Source organism: Pseudoliparis swirei, chromosome 18 (genome assembly GCF_029220125.1).
Source record: "Pseudoliparis swirei isolate HS2019 ecotype Mariana Trench chromosome 18, NWPU_hadal_v1, whole genome shotgun sequence".
Lineage (NCBI taxonomy): Eukaryota > Metazoa > Chordata > Actinopteri > Perciformes > Liparidae > Pseudoliparis > Pseudoliparis swirei.
In genome coordinates this window covers 16245380-16267281 of record NC_079405.1, presented here as the reverse complement: position 1 = coordinate 16267281, position 21902 = coordinate 16245380, and the positions used below count along the sequence as shown (strand labels likewise).

At 40.5% G+C, this 21902-nt stretch overlaps 2 protein-coding genes across 2 annotated transcripts; both read left to right on the top strand.

The window, feature by feature from the left end:
* Positions 1–1818: 1818 nt before the first annotated feature.
* LOC130208737 (ras-related protein rab7-like) lies at positions 1819–12739 on the top strand. The gene is made up of 6 exons (XM_056438024.1): positions 1819–2152; positions 7509–7571; positions 8658–8784; positions 8950–9168; positions 11100–11228; positions 11391–12739. Exons 2-6 carry the CDS (start codon positions 7519–7521, stop codon positions 11484–11486), a joined length of 624 nt encoding a protein of 207 aa, XP_056293999.1. The 5' UTR covers positions 1819–2152; positions 7509–7518; the 3' UTR covers positions 11487–12739.
* Positions 12740–14212: 1473 nt separating this feature from the next.
* Positions 14213–18562, top strand: arpc4 (actin related protein 2/3 complex, subunit 4). Its single transcript, XM_056437457.1, has 6 exons — positions 14213–14299; positions 15686–15804; positions 15920–16031; positions 16178–16273; positions 16650–16820; positions 18074–18562. Exons 1-6 carry the CDS (start codon positions 14297–14299, stop codon positions 18077–18079), a joined length of 507 nt encoding a protein of 168 aa, XP_056293432.1. The 5' UTR covers positions 14213–14296; the 3' UTR covers positions 18080–18562.
* The last annotated feature ends 3340 nt before the right edge of the window (positions 18563–21902 follow it).

Sequence of the window (21902 nt, the reverse complement as noted above, 5' to 3'; positions counted from 1 at the left end):
AGCACACGCCCATTCTGACAAACTGTGGTCTGCCTGTGAGATAGACAGTGATCCAGGAGATGGTGGACACATCCACACCGACCACCTGCAGCTTCTCACTCAGCAGCAGTGGCTGGATGGTGTTAAATGCACTGGAGAAGTCAAAGAAAGTGACTCTCACAGAGACACCGGTTCCATCCAGGTGCGACTGAGCTCGTTGCAGCAGGTAGATGATGGCGTCGTCCACTCCCACATGAGGCTGGTAAGCAAATTGCAGAGGGTCCAGCGATGATTTCACCTGCGGCCGGAGGTGGGCCAAGACCAGCCTCTCCAGCACCTTCATCACATGGGAGGTGAGGGCGACCGGTCGGTAGTCATTGAGGCCAGATGGTGTTGACTTCTTTGGGACAGGGACCAGGCACGACGTCTTCCACAGCACCGGGACTTCCCCCAGCCTCAGGCTGAGGTTGAAGAGGCGCTGCAGGACACCAGACAGCTGGGTGGCGCAGGTCTTTAGGACCCTGGGGCTGATGCCCTCAGGACCTTCCGCCTTGCGCTGGTGTAGTTTCTCCTGCTGTCTTCTCACCTGGTCAGTAGTCACAGAGAGGGGGGAGGGTGGAGGAGCCCATTGATGTTGAGGGCTTGGTGAATGTGCAGCTCAACAGGGGGGACAGAGGGGGAGGTGTTTGGGAGGTGTGATGTGTGGAGGAGACGGGGGAGGGCTGTGAACATGTCATAGTATCCTTACATGTTTATAACCTTAACCTGTCTGTCACATGCACACACACACACACACACACACACACACAAACAAACACACGCACACACGTATACACAAACAGACACACACTATCTTTGTCTCTCTCTTTCATGGCTGTAAACGATGGCCTGCATCCTAATCTTTACATGTTTCTGTAACACTGTTTTTGTGCTTAGAGGATGTGTATCAGAAGCAGCTCATCTCCCCTTTTGTGGACTGGCAGTTCATTGGATTCATTCTTTCAAAGTGGGTTGATTCTGTCCTCTAGTGGTGGATCATCAGAGCTCTCTCCTTTGGCTTTGATTCACTGCAATTAATCACACAAAATCATCTTGTCTCTCACTTGTTGTGTTGATCAGATGAAGTTGAAAAAGCATCACTGCCCCCCAGTGATGTTTTATTAAAGTAAAAGGGCCCCTGAGAGCGGTGAAGTAGTGTGTGCACACAGATATTTACTCAGGGAAAATCATGGAATATGCACAAAATCTCCGGAAAAGCAACTAAATGTACCTTGACACTGTTTTAAACTGCTGTTTCCAGAATCTAGAATAAAATGTCATCCTCTGGTTTTAAGTGTTGTCTCGTGTTCATGTGGAAAGCTACTCAGCTGAAGTCTACGTGTGTAATCGTGATGATGTTATCAGGGTTATCTCAGCTTGGGCTCATGGCATAACATTGTAACATACGTGTTTTAAAATGTGTGTGAGGTTTGAAAAGTTGCCATTTAGAAAGCAGGTGTGGTAATTGTGGCTACTGTTTGGATATCTAAACATCATGCTTTGATCGTGACCTATCTTTTATTTTTAATCTGTCTTTTTTTAAACCTCCATTATTAATGGCTATACAATATACCACATGGATCGACCAGATAAAGCTGAACCTATACTAATCATGATATACTAGAGGTCTCTATCTCTAAACATACATTTTCCTTTAACTGTTTATCGATGACAAACAAATAAAACAGAAAGTGAAATCTATGCTACATCTCAAAAAAACAAGTGGGCTGAGTCAGCCGACGAGCTGCGTCTGACGCAGGACGCAGGCGTTGTTTTGGAGGAGGAAGTGAAAGGGGAAGAGACGCTGGGGGTAGCACATAGTTAGCTCGCTGGGAGACAAGCCTTGAAGAAAAGTGCCAAATTTACACACCAGCTGTTGATAATCTGCTTCGTCAATTTACGACACGGGTGTTGTTAGTGTCCACGCAAAGGGCAGCATCTTTTCCTCGGAATCTGAAACGTGGTATTGCCAAATTAACGCTAGCTAACGAGTTCAGTGACAGAGAGCTAGCTAGCTAACGCAACGCCTAGTGAGCCAATAACGTCGAGTGCCCTGAAGGAGAGCAGCTCGTCAGCTCGCCGCCGGATCGATTCCCGTCGAGAAGTCGTCGTTTCGGTGTGTTACAAGTCGAAGGTAAGTTCTCGACACGAAAACTCTGACTATATGCATCATTTTTTGCTCACTCATCAATTCGGCCAGTGTCACGTTAACGCCGACGTTATGACGTTCAGGGCGAATGGTGCAATGTTGTTCGAGGAGCCGGTTGACGCAAACAAGGCCGGCCTGGGGCTCCTCCGGGTCGGCTTGGGAAGACGTCGGTCGGTCGAGTAAGCCGTCGTAAACAACGTGTCAACTGTTGACAGACTGCATATTGTTTTCTCTCAACACTCCAGCGAAGTAGGGCGCGTGGGACATGCAGCTCCCACTTTCTGCCCGGTGTTATTGATCTCGAGGTGTCGCAAGTACCGACTGGACTCCTGTCAGCAGACAGTCTGAGAGAAACATCCCGTGTCTCTCCATTGTGTGTCAGGCAGACGAGACTTCATGACACCATGTTGTTCTGCGTGAAACCGTTTTGGTCGTGACTCACAGATCACGCAGGTACATGTCCGTCAGATTATTTGTTGTACTTTGTTGTCGCCACAACGCCCATTAGACTTCTTTAAAAGATATTCGACGTCTCTTGCTTTCCTTATTCGAGTTGTAACTTCCCCTTACTTCGCTTTCATTGGCTTTCAAAGTCATACATATTACATAACATGTAGCTGGGCTATGATGACTGTGACATGCTATTGCTCTGTGATTTAGTTTGTAATGATTCATTGTAGTACTTTGCAACTGGTAACCATAATTGATGTGAACTCTACACCTGCGTGATAGTTTTGAGATTTACTCAAATCCAATGTTTTGACTTTAAATGTATGATTATTTGTTTTGTATAGTTGCTTAGCGTGTCTTATGGTTATGCAGTTAGATGGCGAGTGTCCATGAAGGGATTCATGGCTTTGCCCCGCTTTGTGCTTCAAGAAAAAAAACGGTACTTTTGCTAAAAAGAAAGGAAAAGAGACTAAAACTATTCACTAAACTGAAAATCTAGTTCTGACCGAGCAGCTTTATGTGTGTAGAGGTCCATGTTGTACTGGATCAGCATGCGGTCGTTTTAAGGGGATTTAATGAAGGCAAACAAACCAAATGTCCGACTTCTCAGAGGCTGTGGTTTTATCTTTATTTTGTAAGTGAACGATACCCGATACATAACCTCCAAAACGAGCCACTGACCATGGATGGTTGTCATTGGTGTGCTCCATTACTTAAACAAACAGCACTGCACACCTGACAGTCGCTTCTAGAAAATCAGTCTCCATATTTCATAGTGACAAATCAAACATTAACACTTACAATTGTTAAAACACTGTAAAACTGAAGTGTCTTTTGCTTACTTGTATAATGTACATAGTGAAACCAAATAAAAGAATGTGGCTTTTAACATCGTTTGAATCATAAGTGTGTCACGGTAAAGTAAAACAATTGTTTCACTTTCTGTGCAGCTGCAATTATTTATATTTGGTTTATTTTTAGGGATCAGGCAGAGTGGTATACATTAAACTCATAATAGTGGACAGGAAATGAAATACTACCTGAAGAGATGGATCAAATATGTTATTCTCAAGGAAAATAAAACAACCTATCAGACTTGCTGCAACACTTCTCTAAACTATCTAACCTTTTGCATGTTCAATGCAATTTCAAGTCAGAAACATTTTTTGCTCAATTGTTTGAGCTAATGCAAACAGCATTAAAACATTGACTAAACTGCTCATAACGAAACAGATTTTTTTTTTCTTTTTTCAAATGCATATTTTCAGATGCAAAATAATGACTTCTTTAATCTTTTCAGGACAATTAACCAGTAGTGCTATATCTTCAGGTATGTCCACAGACATGCAGATGTTATCTTTATTGAGATTCACTCAGTTTGGAGAAAAGCACTCTTGATAGTTGTATCAGTGAAATCTGCCAATGATGTTCCTAAATAACTGGGTTAAGCGAGAAGCACCTGATTTCTGAACCTCTTCAGTGATAGTCCATGTCTAATGCTCTGCTGTTTGTCAAAGGGTAAATACCTGAGTTGAGTTTCCAGTTTCTAGATGTGCTGTTGTTCATGCTTCAGTCAGCTGATGTCTGAAGCATGAACAACAGCACGACTAAAGGCACGACCGTCCTGTTCCCCGTGCCTCACAGTGGGGCAGCCACTGGAGAGCTGTGCTCGGTCCTCTCAAAGGATGCAAGTGTACTTTCCAGCTCCTGAGTGCTTGTGTTTGTAGCGTTTGTGTTTTTAAAGACTAAGTTTCAGAATAGAAATTAATTGTAAGGACTTGGGTTACAAAAAACCTGTTTGAGCTGAGAGATTGGCATATCTGAAATATCTTTTGTGCTTTGTGCATGAAGTTGACTTACGTGAAGAGCTGAGAGGAAGTGGTCATGTTTTTTGTTAAACTGTTAAAACAGGTTATCGTTCTTCACTGCCCAAAAAGGATGACAGTAATAATTTGTATTCCACCAAATCAGGGATTTTTAATCGGAAACAATAATTGACTCTCAAATACATTTGCTTATATATGTGTATATGTATGTATGTGTGTGTGTGTGTGTGTATATATATATATATATATACATGTTTATATATGTATATGTATATGTACCGTAAATACCCACCATGTATTATTATGGCCCAAGTGACAGTTAAGATAATCATCACACGTGCATGTGTCGAGATCATTTGTGTTCCTGGATTCTGACATTGATCTACCTTCATATGATGCACAACTTCAGCAGCGTTCTAAGTGTTTGTTCTCGTCAGAAGCAATATTATTTGGGGTGACTGTAGCTCATGGAGAGAGTGGTCGTCCCGTAAACACAAGGTAACCGGTTCGGCCCCCACTCTCCTGATAGTTGTCGAAGTGTCCTTGAGCAAGACACTGAACCCCTCTTTGCTCCCTAAGCAGTAATTATTATTATTATAATATGCAGGATGGACTATTTAACTGCCATAGTTGAGACAAAAGTGTGAAAAAAAGATAAAGCAGCTTCAGGAGCAACTCGAGGTATTTTCTTTAAATTTGGCACACACCTCCATTTGGAATAAATTATGAATTTAATAGATTTTGGTGGTCGAAGGTCACTGACCTCACAAAACAAGAAATGATATGCTGATAATGACAATTTCATGAAAAACGCAACCTCAATACGATAATCTTTTTAACTGTTACACAGTTCGTTTTGTCATACGAGTTCACTCCATGAAAAGATAAGTCACTATATTTTCTTCACCATGATGAAGTTAGGGAGAATACTGTAGGTAGGTGGACGTCAGAATAAATAATAGCAGGAGGGAAAAAAGAACAATTTCATTTTCACAGAACCTCAAAGAGTGATATATATATATATATATATATATATAAGGCCTCATGGCTTTGTTCTGCTGTTCTACAATTGCACAAGTAACTTCCTCACTTTTGTGAAAAAGCAGTTGGATGAATCATTTCCCAACTGCAATTTAGACATTTTTTTAAATGAATCACATCAGCTAAAGGGGGTGATGCATGCTTTTTCCACTCCTCTAAAATGTCAGATATTGCTTCTCTAATTTCAATGTGATATGGAAGAAGTGATAATCCACTGCATTGGAGAGCTCCGAATTTTTAAAGTAAATCTATGTTGTATTTGCTATTTTTCATTTGACATAAAACTATCTGACTGATATCTAAATATAGGATGATTGAGAGTGTACTAACATCAACACATGAAGTAGGTTGTATTCGTGTTGTGATATCACCAAAGCTGCTGGACTAGCCACTTGGGTTGGAGTTGTCGTACCGGGCAGCAGGCAGACGTCGAAAGGGGAACTTCCTGTCGTGCATGCAAGAGAAAGACTGACGTGTTCCTCGTGATTTGTCCAACAGCTTAGAAAGCACATGACTGGAATGAGTGGTATTCAAACCTGATTGGTCCAGAGGCATCAAACAGATTTACCTTTTGTATCAATTTTATTGTCCCTGAACAATAAGAAACTTTAGTTTGACTTGCAATGCAGGTGCTAAGAAGGCATTGTTTAGTGCCGTCGGTATTCAAGGTTTTTCCTGGGTCATTATTATTATTGTTATTATTTGTACGTGTCACGGGTTATAAAAGGTGACGAGGGGGAGGTGACGCGAGTTTTTTTTTGTTTGGAGCGCGCTGACAGGCGGCGGACTCAGAACGGCAGCAATCCGGCGACTGTTTCTATTTTGGATTCATACCAACGGGCGGGATCACTAATAGAAGACTGCGCAGGAACACTGTGAACTGGGCCCAGCACCGACCGGACTAGGGTGAAGTAGCGCGGGGATTGAACGCGGCGCCTCGCCACGTTTCCGCCTGGTCGGTCAGCTGTTTGCCGGCTTTTGGGGGGATGGGGGGGGGGGGGGTGCGCGCGTGCAGTCATTTACTTTTGTTTTGGGGGACTGCAAAGACTTGGGACTGTCAGGATCCGGGGATTATACTTCGTTTTGAGTGGGTTTGATTGTTTGTCGTGTATGTGTTCATTTTGGGGGCTTGCAGATGCATTGAATTTGATTTAATATAATAACATTTGGGTTTCCGCATATCGACTGTGTGTTTTTCTTTTACGACCATTTGAGCAGAGAGAGTTAACACCAGAATTCGCAGATCCGCCCATTCCCCTTTTTTTTTGCGTATTGTACTTTTTCCCCTTGATTGAGTTGCTAAGGGCGAATTGTTACAACATAACCAAAAGAATGACAACATTTAGTTTAGATGAAATACCGATCGCGTTTTCAGCCTATATACGTAGTTTTCTAAATGTTTGAATGTGGAGTACGTGTGATCGAATACAATATTGTTGACAACACCAAAAAGCTACATAAAAAAGCTACCCTTATACTGTAGCTGCGAGCGTGGAGTGGCACTTTATGACATTGCGTAATCACTGCCAGAAAGCAGGTCGAAGTACATCCGCCCGGAGCGGGCGGCTCCAGAATCTTACATTGCGGAGTTATTTCCCCACAGACCCCCGATGACAATGGCGGAGACGCAAATCGCCATATTAAAAGTCATTGTATCGGCACAATTTTTTTCAAGCTGTTATTTTAAGGTACAATTATTACATAATGTTACTTTAAATTAAGCTTAGGGCACCAACATGGCTAGCGGCACTAGTCCCGCCCCCCTGAAGCTCTAAACTTAGGGAAAACACTGAACTTGATTACTATTGATCAAAACAGAACGAGGGTTCGGCTGTAGCCGACTTGAAACATACTATTGAGAACATATTCGCTGACATGCACCTGATGAACACATTTTTGTTTTTTTCATTGCGGACTTTTTTTTGCCTTAGGCGCTCGGGATTTGTCATAGGCGTGCGCCCAAATTTTCTCTATGCAGGAAAAACCCTGGTATGCTAAACCTTTTGTTGTTGGTCTTTCTGCAGCTGTGGAAAAATGACATCCAGGAAGAAAGTGCTCTTGAAAGTCATCATCCTGGGAGATTCCGGGTGAGTCACAACACAAGATTTCTCTCTCCTACATGTACAAATCAGCAATTCAGGGTATGAATGATCAGTTTGGTTTGTTCTAAAAAACGCAAATCATTGACGAATGTTCTGATTGGTGTTACTTCCTTGTTGATTTTGAATTGTTTCCTCTCCTGACTACGTGACAACATTTTGTTTGTGACCTACATTTTAATTAAACTATAACTTGGCAACATATTAAAAGACAATGCCAACAACAATGTGAAAATGAGGGCCAAGAGAGTGAAAACATTTACTGTTCTAAAAGTAAGGACATTGCATAATTTGACAAGAGAACGGGAGATTAAGCCACAGTATATTCTGAAATTACAAACCAAGATGCCAGACGGTGTCTCTCACAAGATTGGACCTCTACAATGCAGCAACAGTGCAATACAAGATATTTACAAAGTCCAAGGTTCAACTTCATTTATGGTCCCTTTTAGCCCCTTGCTTTCGGTGCCCTTCAGACCCAACATCTTCAGCGGAGATGGCAGCCTCTGACTCAGAAAAATGTATCTTCTTCTTTATTCCTGTTTACATATACGCTCCGAAATATCCAATGTGTATGGGAGCTGACGCAATAGTTTTTTTTTCAAATGTGTTACTGTGAGTCAAGTTAAGCACACCAGTGCAACCAATGTCGGTAATTGATAAATGTACGCCTGCTGCATATACTGATCAGTGCTCTTCCACCCACACAGATCATTCAGTTATTGCTCTGATTAGCTGGAGCCGGTTCCAAACTATTGCTTTCTAGGTGACACGGAAAACTATTAATCTTATTATAATTTCTGTGGATTTGAAGTTGTTGGAAGGTGGCGAGAGAAATCCAATGTTCAATTTGTCTGGAATGTCTCTAGGTTTCATTTACACTTCTTTGAGATAACATGGAGATCCAATTCCCTTAAGGTGCATGAAATGATTAAAAAGTGTAAATGGACTCTTGATTACATCCATATATCCTCCAGCTCTAAATTATTATCAGTCAACCTCCAGCACCTTTTTATTTGTGCACTTGTCTAACATCGACAATATCTGTTATCCTGCTGTCTCTTGTCTTCTCAGTGTTGGAAAGACCTCCCTAATGAACCAGTATGTGAACAAGAAGTTTAGTAACCAGTACAAAGCTACAATAGGAGCAGACTTCCTGACCAAGGAGGTGATGGTGGACGACCGGCTCGTTACAATGCAGGTACCGTACGATTTCAGCCGGCAAGGTTTCATCTTGGAGAATTCAACTTTTCTTCTTCTTTCCTCTTACGAGACACATACCACAGCATCAGTCATTTGCATTGTTTCCAGTTCTTAGTCGCAGTCCTCTCAACTGCTTCTGCTTCTGTTGTCCGTGGTGGTCTAGATCTGGGACACGGCTGGTCAGGAGAGGTTCCAGTCTTTGGGTGTTGCGTTCTATCGTGGAGCCGACTGCTGTGTGCTGGTGTTCGATGTGACTGCACCCAACACCTTCAAGACACTCGACAGCTGGAGGGATGAGTTCCTGATCCAGGCCAGCCCTCGAGATCCTGAAAACTTCCCCTTCGTGGTGCTCGGCAACAAGATTGACTTGGAGAACAGACAGGTTGGTATTGGTGGACAATGACTCCATGATGACCTCATTTTAAATCCCACTATGCTGCGTTTCATCATTTTTGGAAAAGAGCCCATTTCAAATGCCCATCATTATTGGCTATTCAGAGAGATGTTGAAATCAATCGGAGCGCAACAGCGGGCTGGTTTCAGAAGGAGCGAGATCTGAGCCCTCAAGACTTATGTCGACATCACAGATTAAAGCGACTGTAAGTGTAAGCAGCCTCAATCTGCTGAGGAATGGCAGAGCACTTAGTGAAAACACGACTGACACTTTATCTTCAGCAACTTTTGTAATTTGTAAAGTCCAAGGCTCATAGTCATGTAGGTCAGTAAAGATCAGTGTAAATTACTCCTTTGGCTCAATAATGGCATATTGTAGTTTCATTAATATCTGGCTGTATTAATACTAATAAAACTGCCATTTGTTAAGTGTTGAAAAAGTTATACCATACAGATGTTTTATTTATTACTATTATAGATAAATATACCAGTATCGTATTTATGGTATCATATTGTTTTTATGGTATTGTATCGAATTCTGGTATCATGATATTTATGGCAGGTATCGTATAGAAGTTATAATGTTAGTGACAGCCAGGTAGAGGCAGAACAGACTCAGGAACAGAGTCATGGCTCAGCAGAGCTCACGAGTCCTTGAAGACGTGTTCAGGCCAAAGAAAGGGAAGTTGGTTCATGAATGACTTTAACCATATGATATATAATGACAACGCATATTTGTTAATACTATCATTATAGGGCCTGATCACTGACCTAGTCAGGCTGCAGTACCCCTTCTATTCTCAGAAGGGGTAGGGGGATTCCTTGCAAATCTATGAATCAGCTAAAAAAATTCAGGAAGTTACTTGATTTGTAAAATAGTGTAACGTGGGACTTGTTAACCTGTGTGATTGTCGCTCAAGTGGGACGTAGAGATTTCCCTGAATGGGCCTCGCTCCTATTCACACCTGGGCCCATGCAAAATACATATTACTGAATATTTCAAGGTGTGGCGGCCAATTTACCGGGTTCACCATCATCTTTCAAGATGTTGTAACAATTCTATTAGAAATATATATATACATCTATTATATTCTTCTCAAAAGGGTTTGTGGGCACTGACTTAGTCAGAGCGGAGGAAGATAACATGGAGCACCCTTACCGAATACAGGATCTGATCTATTCCAACATTTCACTCAAATAATCAAGAAAGAAACTAATTTATGAATTAATCTCCACCTGTCAAAGAGTGTCTTGCCAAAAAGCATTACAATAGTTTGTCTTACTGGAATCTTCACTCTTCTGTTTTTCATAGCGACAACCTACATCCTTAATTCATATTTTAATCACAGGACATGCGTCACTCTCCTCACGTTACATCAAATGAAATCTTTACCATCACCAAACTGCATCCTGGGTACTTATCTTCATATGGTGTTGGAGTGCCCAAGGTTGCAGAGTTGTGGAAAAGGGTTTCAGAGATGCCATCAAACATCTTTTACAAAACATTTTTTACTTGCCAGAAGTTATTTTACCTAACAACAGCTCCAACTTAGAAGTCATATAGACATAATGGAGCACAGACATGTCTGACTCGATGGCCCCTCAGAGTCCATAAGGATGGACATTGCAACTTAATTTAGTTAACTTAGTTTCTTCCCTTTTTTCCCCGTGAAAGAGTTTTTTCTATTTTTTGGGAGTTTTTCCTGCTCCGATGTGAGGTCCAGGGACAGGGATGTCTTTGTGCAAAGATTGTAAAGCCCTCGAAAGCAAATTAGTATTATTGGGCTACACTAAATAAACTGAATTGAATTTAATTGAACATCTCTGATTTTTTTCCTTTTTCATAGAAGGAACCATAATCCTATCCTTGTATATTCCCGCTCACTGTATTCATGAATCTCTTCCTCGTCATTCACGCAGGTAACCACCAAAAGGGCTCAGGCTTGGTGTCAGAGTAAGAACAACATCCCCTACTTTGAGACCAGCGCCAAAGAAGCCATCAATGTAGAACAGGCATTCCAGACAATTGCACGCAACGCCCTCAAACAAGTGAGTTAAAGTTGCTTGTAATTAAAAACATTGCAGATGTGTGCTCTGTTATTTTAATGCAATGATGGCTAAATGATTAAAAACCCAGTCTTACTGACTTATAGTCAGTTACATTTTCTCCCGTTCTGATTTTATTTTCTCTTTCTTTTGCTGCCTCTCCAGGAAACAGAGGTGGAGTTGTACAATGAATTCCCAGAGCCTATAAAACTGGACAGGAACGACAGAGCTAAACCTTCGGCAGAAAGCTGCAGCTGCTAAGGACAACTTGGACCATCTTCTCTCTGAAACACCCCGTCACCGGTTACACCACCTGCACCTCCCTAGAAGAGGACGTCCTCCTTCACGCCACTGTTTAGTCCATCGACACCAACCCTCACGCAGTACACTGCACATGGATGTGACCCCCCCCCACCCCCCCCGCAGTAAACACATTTATACACACGCTGACAAGTCCAGTTCCCAAAGATCACACAAGAGAAGATTGACACCCCTTCTGACCAGAGTCTCCCCGACTTGATAGTGAGTGATCTCCTGTCCAGACCACACATTTTTCTGACTGGCCCCTGACTCTCACACTGGGGGGGGAAAGATGGAGCCATGTTCAAAGCCATGTTCAAAGAGTGCAATTGGAAACTCTCGATAGACTGGCTGAAGCGCTGTAATGTGAGATGATGTTTGCTAATATCAGCATCCCAAGTATCTTATTCTGTCTTTCTGTTTTCTTTTGGCTTTCTATTGCCTGTCTGTCAAAAACTAATCAAGTTGAACTATATATATATAGATATATATATATATTTTAAGTGGCTGATGTTATTTCTCAAGCCTGAAAAACAAACTTGTTTTTTGCACTTTCTTTTGATGTTTTTGTCTTTATATATTATAGAGGGATGACTGATTTTGGACAACGTCTGCTACCACATGCATTTTGGTAAGCTTCGAATGATAACTCCTCACTTTTCGTGTCAATTATGTGTCCTGAGAATCTGTTGAACTTTTCCCAGTGTGCGTTAATGGGCTTATAACTGCCTCACACTGCAGAAGAAATGTTCCTAAGTAGACATTAAGTAAAAGCTGATAACGCAGTCACGGTGTAAAACATGGATTCATTCCTTGATAAAATAATATTTGCCTTTTATGTAACATTACTTGTACTGCTACTATTACTGCTGTATGTGTTATATCCTTCATCAGATACCTTTCAACGCTATGGAATTACTATACGTGTCACCAACACAGCATATACCTGTCTTCTGTCATGTCTTTGTTATTGCTGTTCTCTCTATCTGCTTGTAGCTAAGTACTTCATATTTTTAACGGATTGTGCATTACGGTGTATAGATGGTAAATGGCAGATAGATTCAACTGAAATGGATGTTCTCGCTTCCATTCAAAGTAAAGATCCAACATTTTGCCCTGGTATTACTCTTTCTCCTTATCGAATAAAATCACTGCAATGCCAATGATGTTGTCAAAGAAAATTGGGACTTCAAATAATAAAACTCTTGAATATATCAGTGGTGTAGCATTGTGTGTTTTGTTTGACCGTGTGGTTATTTTCATTATTTACACCTTCGCGTCTCCTTCTGTGACGAGGCAGAGCGTCTGCTGTGAGGCCGATCTGTATGATAAAACTGCAGCGTTTAAAAACCGTTGTTGATAAAAAGGCACAGTTGCTCACCCTTATTTCGTCAGACTGAGGGTGTGTGCACGAGGTGACCAACCTGTAAGTGTATCTGCATGCCACCTGTACACCTTTTTGTGATTCTTCTAATTATATGGTATTGGAAGACTAACTTCAACTCACTCCTTCACTCATTAGTCCACTTTTTAATGAGTAGTACATTTAAATGTCACACTACCAAACAATAGGTCTACCAAACTTTAATGTCAAAAGAAGTCAAATCGTCTAGAATAATGGAAAACCTTCAAGGGTCTGCATGGCTTTGAGTAATACACCGTTGCACCCAATGTGTTTGTGCCATAGTAGGACGAGCAAAGGTTAAACTAATAACAAGAACATTATGACAGTGAGAAAGTATGCACACTACCAATTAATTTCATTATTTCCACTTGTGCTGTTACTGCTGTGAGATATCTTTATATGGCTGATGAAGCTGATTCTGATATATTCTGTGTCAAAGGCCTAAAGCCCCTTTTCTCAGCAAACATTCCTGATTGTCACAGCAGGGACCTCATTGATAACCGGCTGCACTCCACTGAGAGGAGCTCGTTCCAAGGCCCTGGGTGTATGCTGGCTCACTGTTGTGGCTTACTGGGACACTTGATGGAAATGAGTCATTAATGTTGATTGTGTTTCCTGCTAATACGATTTGTAAAATATATTCCATGAAAAAGGTCTATTCCCATGGATGTTTAAGCTAAATCTGCTATCCTGCACTTTGCCTAACTATAGAATTGAACATTCACATTGCCAGGGCTGAAGTCGGGGTTTTAGAAATACTGAGGTTCACATTGCCCTCTCACAACTTCATCTACTTGAGATATTTCTGACAATTTAAAGGACGTTTGGCCAGGATTGCAGAGAGCTACATTTCTGTTTGCATCATCGGTGGCATGATTATACTTTCCATTGCTTTCCATTATCCGAACCGCTTAATAGTAGAGAAAAGTAATTCTGGTATATCTAAAATAGAAATCTTACTTCCATCTCAACATCATTCAATTGTTAATTTTAGGTACTTTTTTAAAGTACTCAAACAACTGAAACTGAAAAACCAAATAGCTTGTTCAACAAATATTTGATTAAAGTAATAAGCAGCTAGACTGGTATTGCACGTTTTGTCTCCAATGTTATTCTGTGGAAAGAAAAACAAATATTAGTTTTGTTTTCATTATCGTATAACTGTACAACTCAAATTGTGATAACATGTATTGCTGATTCCTAATAGTTCAAGCATCATTTTTATTTTCGAAATATTGGTGTTTTATTTTTCCTCTTGCTAATTGTGCCAGAAATCCCGGAGGCGGAGTTGAGTTCCGGTCTGTTCGCACTCTGACCGACAAGTGCAGCTACTTCCGCCTTCAGCCGCGTCTCATCACACAGAGAAATGGTAAGAGACATTAGTCGCGATGTGCTGATAAACCGACACAGTTGAAACGTTTGACATGTATCACCTTGCTGATATGAACGGCTTCTCGGTGACGCTGCATGCCGGAAGCCGCCGCTCGCTTTTCATTTCGGCTCATTTGGACGAGCTAAGCAGGTAGTTAGCTCGCTAGCAGGCTAACGTTAGCTGGTCTGTTTCCAAGCAGAATCAAAACCCGTCCGAGATCATCGAATCCTCCTGCGTCACTGCATTCCGATGCTATGACGAAGACGTGTGCGAACAGTAGCTCCTTACTCATATTTAGTTTCTAAGGAATGTAGCATGATGGACACATCTGTGTACGTCTCTAACTCTGGACCCACATGAACATGAGCTGTGTTTGTTTTTGAGGATGTGTTTCTTTTTAGTGACATTTTGCAGATTGTTGTGGGATAATATTTCACTTTTTTTGTACATACATTTATTTTATTTCAAACTATTATCTTGCATGTGTTCATTCTGGATGAACATGACAAAACGCATCAGGTCAAGTACATTACAAATAATTATGTTTAAAACAAGATGGAAAGATGGTTGAGTGAGTTCTCTGTCCAGGGATGAACATTGCTCTCACACATGTGCCTCCACGGTTTACAGAATAAAAAAAGCAGACATACATGCACAGACCCATTTTAGTTACACACATACTTCACATATATTCTTCTCCTGTCAGGACGGTCCAAGTTGTGTGAGATGCGGTATATGGAGTTAGACGCTTCTAAAATTAGTCATGTCCAAAAGGCTTTCAGCAAAGATTTTTAATTCATGTTATTTATAGTATTTTTTACGTGTGGCTGAATGTGAGTTGCTACAACTGGAGTTTGTCTCATAGCAAAGTCTCCTGATGGTGGGGAGGATGACACACAAAAGTTATTTTCTAATTTCCGCCACTTTGAATTTGATCTGATAAACAAACGATCAAAATGTGCACAGAATCTCTTCCTTCATCGTGATTGGCCGAACAGCCAGGCTACTGCTGTGTGCCACAGTGAGGCACTTCGATGTCCAGTGTGAACCCGGCTTTACCAGACGGGGTTTAACGTGCTCATCATCATCATAACATCTCTGTTTTCTGAATGTATTATTCAGTGGAGCGAGAGAGATATCTCAATATGGTCTCATGTCTAGAGCATTTTTCTGGCCCCATAGAATTAAGATGAATTGCTGTTTGGGTTTCATGTGAAGTCTCAACAAAAACAACCACAAGCACCCTCTGGGTTGAGATTGAAGACGGTCAATGCCCTCATACTGTAGACTGTGATCAGGTTGATGCCGCAATCTTACCTCTAGATTCAGACATTCGTCTTTCGGGATGTTTCTCATCTTTTCTTCCTCTCTTTCCTCCCTCAGACGGCTACCTTGCGTCCGTATCTCAATGCAGTTCGTGCCACCTTGCAGGCCGCACTATGCCTGGAGAACTTCTCCTCGCAAGTGGTGGAGAGACACAACAAGCCAGAGGTGGAAGTGCGGTGAGTGTGTGGACGCACAAATGAACAACACAGTGGATGAAATCTGAGCTTCACCTCTACCTGCAAGTCGACTGATCGTGTAACCGAAGGAACTGTGTGTTTCTCCCACTTGTAGAAGTAGTAAAGAGTTGCTCCTCCAGCCTGTGATCATCAGCCGCAACGACAAGGAGAAAGTTCTGATCGAGGGCTCCGTCAACTCGGTCCGAGTCAGCATCGCTGTCAAGCAGGTCGGTCCGGCTGCTGCCTGGGTGCCAATGGTTGTGTTTCGTCCCTAGTACAAAAGGGATGGTTGCTAAGCAATCGATGATGAATATGATTGATTTAAACATTGTGTCTGTAATCCTGACTAATTTGAAATATTGTGCTGCTGCAGGCAGATGAGATCGAGAAGATTCTGTGCCATAAATTCATGCGTTTCATGATGATGAGAGCTGAGAATTTCTTCATCCTGAGGAGGAAACCAGTGGAGGTGAGCGTGCGTTGAAAGTGTTTCACATTTACAGGATCCCCACGTAGTGGTGATGGGGAATTGCTCAAAGAAGCCTGATAATCAATGCATTGCCATGTAAAAGATAATGTGGGACAAATATATGTTTAATATTGACTGTTGGAAATATAAAAGATATAAAACATGTGCTTTAGTTGATATAGTGTCCTAAATGACCGTGAATGGTTAGAGCTATGCATCAGTTCTTGGAGAAAAGAGCAGAAACAAAACAATGTGCTTTATTACACCATTTCCATTTTATTCACAAATGTTTCCGAAACTGTCCTGGAAAGTGCGTTGTTGCTTCAGTTATTGATGTTTAAAAGAATCTTTTTTTTCATCCATTTTCATTCCGCAGGGCTATGACATCAGCTTCCTCATCACCAACTTTCACACAGAGCAGATGTACAAACACAAACTGGTGGACTATGTCATTCATTTCATGGAGGAAATTGACAAAGAGATCAGTGAGATGAAGCTGTCCGTCAACGCCAGGGCTCGTATTGTTGCTGAGGAGTTCCTCAAAAATGTAAGTGGTAGTTTTTCTTCACATATTTAAAAAGTCTGTGTAAATGTTTACGTGACCTTTACGCCGTTAACAGGTTACGCATGCGCATGCGTGATAGCGACTCTCGTGGAGCTCAGTAGTGTGTAGCTCAGTAGTGTCGCTCAGTAGTGTGACAACGGAGAGACACTTGGCAGGAGGGAAAATAAAAATCTACGGCAGATGAGGAGAGACCAGTCTGAGTTTTATGTCTGAAAAATCAGCGGACAGTATGAAGCCCGACAAATTAAAAAGACACTTGGCGACATTTAAATAATCCACAAGAGTTCTTTCAGAGGAAACTTGGTGATGCATGGAAAACACTTTGTGAAAGTGTGATCCGCTGACCAGTTGGCTGACATGAGAGAGTTGTGTGGCTTTCTGCAGATGGTGCAGGCGCTGATTAGGAGCGTCTCCAAATAGTGTCACACACACACATGTGCCTTGAACTACACACGGTTTTGACCGATGCTATCAGCGTGGTCACTTTCATAAAAAACACCGTTTTCACTGTTTTGGAGACGGAGCCTTCAGCCGCTTCACATGAAACTCGGGGCTCACGAGGAAACGTGTTGACACCAAACATCCGTCATATGACACATGTCGTACAGGACGGGACACCTGGAATTATACACGTAGTATTCTGCAAAGAGGAGGTGGACTCGGTTCATCATTTATTTTAACTTTTTAAATCTTTTTGGAGTGATATATTTATTCAATTATAATGATTAATTTGCAGGCTCTCGATCAAGGGAATATTGATCCCTTTGAGAATCTGAGTGAATTTGAACTAATACTGATACAACTTGATGGCTCACACACATCTGCACTCCTTTAGTTTTCCACCGGTTGCAGCTTATTGTTTTGAAAGGATATTTCGTATAAAACTCTTTATTGCCAAATATTTGAACTCGTTTTGTTTAGATTTTCACAGGTTGCACTTATTGTTATTATCTTGAAACGATATCAAATGCCAAACATGTTAATTGCAGCCACAGTAAGCTATTTGCCAAATATTAGTTATTTTTTGCACAACTTTATTTGCATTGTTCTCACAGTGATGCACTTGTTCTTGTCTGATGGAGTAATCTGGTTTAATTGAAAGTGATTGCAATTTTCTTCATTCTATTATTTGAAAAAGCAGAGTCACAGGAGTCACACAAAGTTATTATTTCAATAAATATTCAGCATGTACCATTTAGTTAAAATGTTTTTTTCCTTTTTTTCTACTCTTGCAGTTCTGAAAGAGAGAGAACACCGGGGAATACATTTCGTTTGCAAGGTTGGCCGTCACCATGGAGCTTCCACATCCCAGAGAGGAGGAAACCGGTCAGCCGAGTCGAGAAACATAAGACACAAATGGGATTAAATGTAAAAATGCCCTTTTGCTCAAAAACATAGATTTTTGTACATAATCAGATTTTCATCATTTAGAACATTAGAAGTCAGGGCAAGTCCGTAAAAAACTATTTGTTATCAATATTTACGAGCACAGGGTAAAATGGATTTCATTTAAAAAAATGTTTATTTATATATATATATATGAACATCAATTTAATTTAGCTATGTTTTGTTATGACTGACTTTAAACAACGAGGGCAATCAATTGGTGCATGTTTCTTGTATTAGTCCAAAAGTCCACAGAATACATCCTATTGTAGATGGAAATAATAAAAATAAATATACTTGCTTAAAGTTAAGATAAATAAAAAACATTATTCTTTGTATTTTTGTGTTTTGTTTGTTTTTTGAAGCACCACCAGCAGCTCGGTCTTTACCCCAGACACTGAAGATGTATTGAGGTTAGACAGCTGGAGACAAACGAGGCATTTAGAATTATATTTTCAGAACAGTGTCTACAACGTCATGTATACATTACGTTAAAAAAATATTCTTTGTTATTACATAATATTACTTTTTTGAGACTACAAATACACTTTTAGGAAAAAATATACTTTTTTCTATTAAAGTTGTATGACTATTTATTTATTTTAATCACATTTCTAATAAATGTATGACATACACTATATTATAACATTTTGGTAAATGTCATGACTAATTATTTATGAATTATATAAATACACACATTCATATTTTCATATTGTTATTCTTATAACATACTCTACTATGGCTATTATGAAATAATCTACTATAAATCTTTAATCATTTTTGATATCCAACTATGACCATTTGTCACATGCATACATTTTTAGATGTTACTTTCAACTTACTATTTTATGACTTTATGACATTTCATATTTACATATGCTTTCCTGCACAGCCATGAATCCCCTCACTACGTGGACATGTGCGACACGTTCGATGTGCAGAACTAGACATTTTCTACAGCTGGGAACTTGTAACTATTCGTGACATTATGATCTTAAATTATTTCTGTAATACAAGACAGTACATGTGGCCGGTAAATGTAATTACACTGACTTACCATTTACTTCCAAATGAGATGTCCGTCACCTTCCTCAGGTGGGATGCCAAGAGGACGCTCTTTAGGTTGACACCACTTGTCGCCTGTGTAAAAAGATTAAAGTTATAGAAATATATCCATCAAAACATTAACAATTACAAAAAATGGCTAGAATATTGTCTCATATTTACAATCTATGGTAACCTTAAAAAAGACTGACGCTATGATGGCGCGCTCTCTTCAACTAAATTAGTAAATGTTGAAGGTTTTGTCAACACATAAATGTTTAAATTATGTCGAGCTGAAAATATGCACAACTGTTGTGCTTTTAAAGTTGAAGTTGAACAGCAGTCCAACAATAAACAGTTCTGATCATGACATCATGGGTGGTGGAGTCCCCCCCCCACACACACTTTCTTACCTGAAATGTTCTGTTTGTTTTATTTGCTCCTTGTCTTTCTATTGACTTATGTTCTGTTTGTTTATGCCATATGTAAAGAGGCTTTGAGTGTCTAGAAAAGCTCTATATATTTAGAATTATTATAAAAAACAAAGCATTATTATGATGGCTGCAAGACCTTTGCAAAATCCTGTTGATGTATGTTTGCTACACATACATCAAAAGATGCATTGTGTGAAAATATATATATATATTAGGGCTGTGAAACGATTAAAATTTTTAATCGGGTTAATCACAGGTTTTTGTGGATTAATCATGATTAATCACATATTACCGATATTCTCGGTATATTTTGTGAGAACATAGAGATTTATGACAAAAGACGGATATATACATTTATACATTCTTCTATACAATGGTGCTGCAACTCAGCAGTTATTTAGCAGTTTTCTTCCATATGGAACATTAATACATCTTCATCCTAAACAGAATGTTTAACCCTCCTGTTACCTTTCGGGTCAATTTGACCCCATTCAATGTTTAATGTCAGTGTTCTTTGGGGTCAATTTGACCCCAGGCTGTTTTTCACTGTGTCAAACATATAAGAAATATCAACTTTTTTATTTATTTAAAGGGCTATTTAGGTAGTCAACAAACAAACATAAAGTACCTCACACTTAAACTTGGGAAGCAATATTAATTCTAATAATTTTCTGAGGTTTTAATTGCTGGGGTCAAATTGACCCCGAGGGGAAAATATGTTCGTAAATGTAAAGGTAACAGGAGGGTTAAACAGAACATTGTTCTCTTGTTTGTCAACCATTAACTCCACCATGATACAATCTAAAGGCCTCTAGTCTTCCTCTAGCAGCTGCTGAGGCAAACTGACTGTGTGGGTTTTCTTCATGAACTGGGCCGTGATGAAAGGGACGGCGGGGACACCGCTGCAAAGCTGAAACCTCACCGGCCCGGACAGGTGGACAGATTGACAAGTGACTTTTTTTGCTCGGTCCCGATGCGCGCGCACGGAGCTCTGTGGCGCGCGAGACGGAGATCGATAAGTGTTAACGCAACGCGAAGAGACAGAAATGACATGCTGCTGTGGAGATACGATCAACAACAGACGTTTAGTTTAATAAAAGAACAAAGACGTGCTATAGAGAACATGTCAGGATGGCGGGCCAATCTTTTTAATGTCATGCGATCTACCAACACTACGCCGCGATCGACTGGCAGGTCGCGATCGACGTGTTGAGACCCTGATCTACAGGAAGTAAAAGTCGTAACAAGGTTTCCGGAGGTGAACCTGCGGAAGGATCATTACCGATGAACAGACCGTCTGCATGAGAGCGGACAGAGTTCAGATTGAAGTGGTGTATTGGAAGCTCATTTTGCAAGTGACTTTTTTTTCGTCCCGACGACCAACAACAGACGGATTGGAAGCTCATTCTACGCATGCGTTAAATGCGTTAAAAAAAAAAAACTAGTTAAACCTGTAATTGAATTAACTGAGTTAACGCGTTATTTTTCACAGCACTAATATATATATATATATATATATATTTAATACCCGATGCATGAACCAACTGTCTCACAAAATAACAAGCAGCTGTGTCCTGGGTTCACATCGTGTTAATACTCATATTCCAAGACTGTTTCAGCTCCGTAAACTGCATTTCACATCATAGGAAATGTTCTCCGTCAAAACCCGAAATAATAATGCAGCTTAACTGCTGATTCCTGAGAGATTTACTGATGTCATCTGGTAAATGGTTGAGGGTGAGTAACTTTAAGGGCTTGAAATGGTGTAAATATGAATGGGACGGCCCTTTGCTTCAACATATCACCAACAATTGTGGATATTTATTTTAACGTTTTACTCCTTAATTTGAAAGTCTTCCAGGCTCTTTCCTCACTAGATGTGGTCACTTCAAATAATCAATTGACTTGTTTTCGTCATACAGCTTCAATGTCTACATTAAATGTTTGATAATTAAATGTGTGATGTATCAGCTCCACTTCATGTTCCATCTTTCATCCCGAATGTTTCGGAGTGAATGTATTTTACCAGGCTGAGCACAGGTGTCCTCTTTGTTTACCTATTTTCACGTCTCCATGCTTCCACTGATGACCATGTGTTCAACGTCAAATTGCTATGAATTGTGGGTAATTCCCATGAGCAAAGTCTGCAGAGTGAAATGAAAAGACTCCAACACTCGACGACTGGGCCTCGAAGTGCACA

Excerpts from the sequence above, each read along its gene's own strand:
- LOC130208737 (XM_056438024.1), top strand. The coding sequence starts at position 7,519 with ATGACATCCAGGAAGAAAGTGCTCTTGAAAGTCATCATCCTGGGAGAT. Across the intron at positions 8,785-8,949 it reads ACCGGCTCGTTACAATGCAG|ATCTGGGACACGGCTGGTCA; the intron begins GTACCGTACGAT and ends GTGGTGGTCTAG. Across the intron at positions 9,169-11,099 it reads TTGACTTGGAGAACAGACAG|GTAACCACCAAAAGGGCTCA; the intron begins GTTGGTATTGGT and ends TCATTCACGCAG.
- arpc4 (XM_056437457.1), top strand. Across the intron at positions 15,805-15,919 it reads AAGCCAGAGGTGGAAGTGCG|AAGTAGTAAAGAGTTGCTCC; the intron begins GTGAGTGTGTGG and ends TCCCACTTGTAG. Across the intron at positions 16,274-16,649 it reads TGAGGAGGAAACCAGTGGAG|GGCTATGACATCAGCTTCCT; the intron begins GTGAGCGTGCGT and ends TTCATTCCGCAG.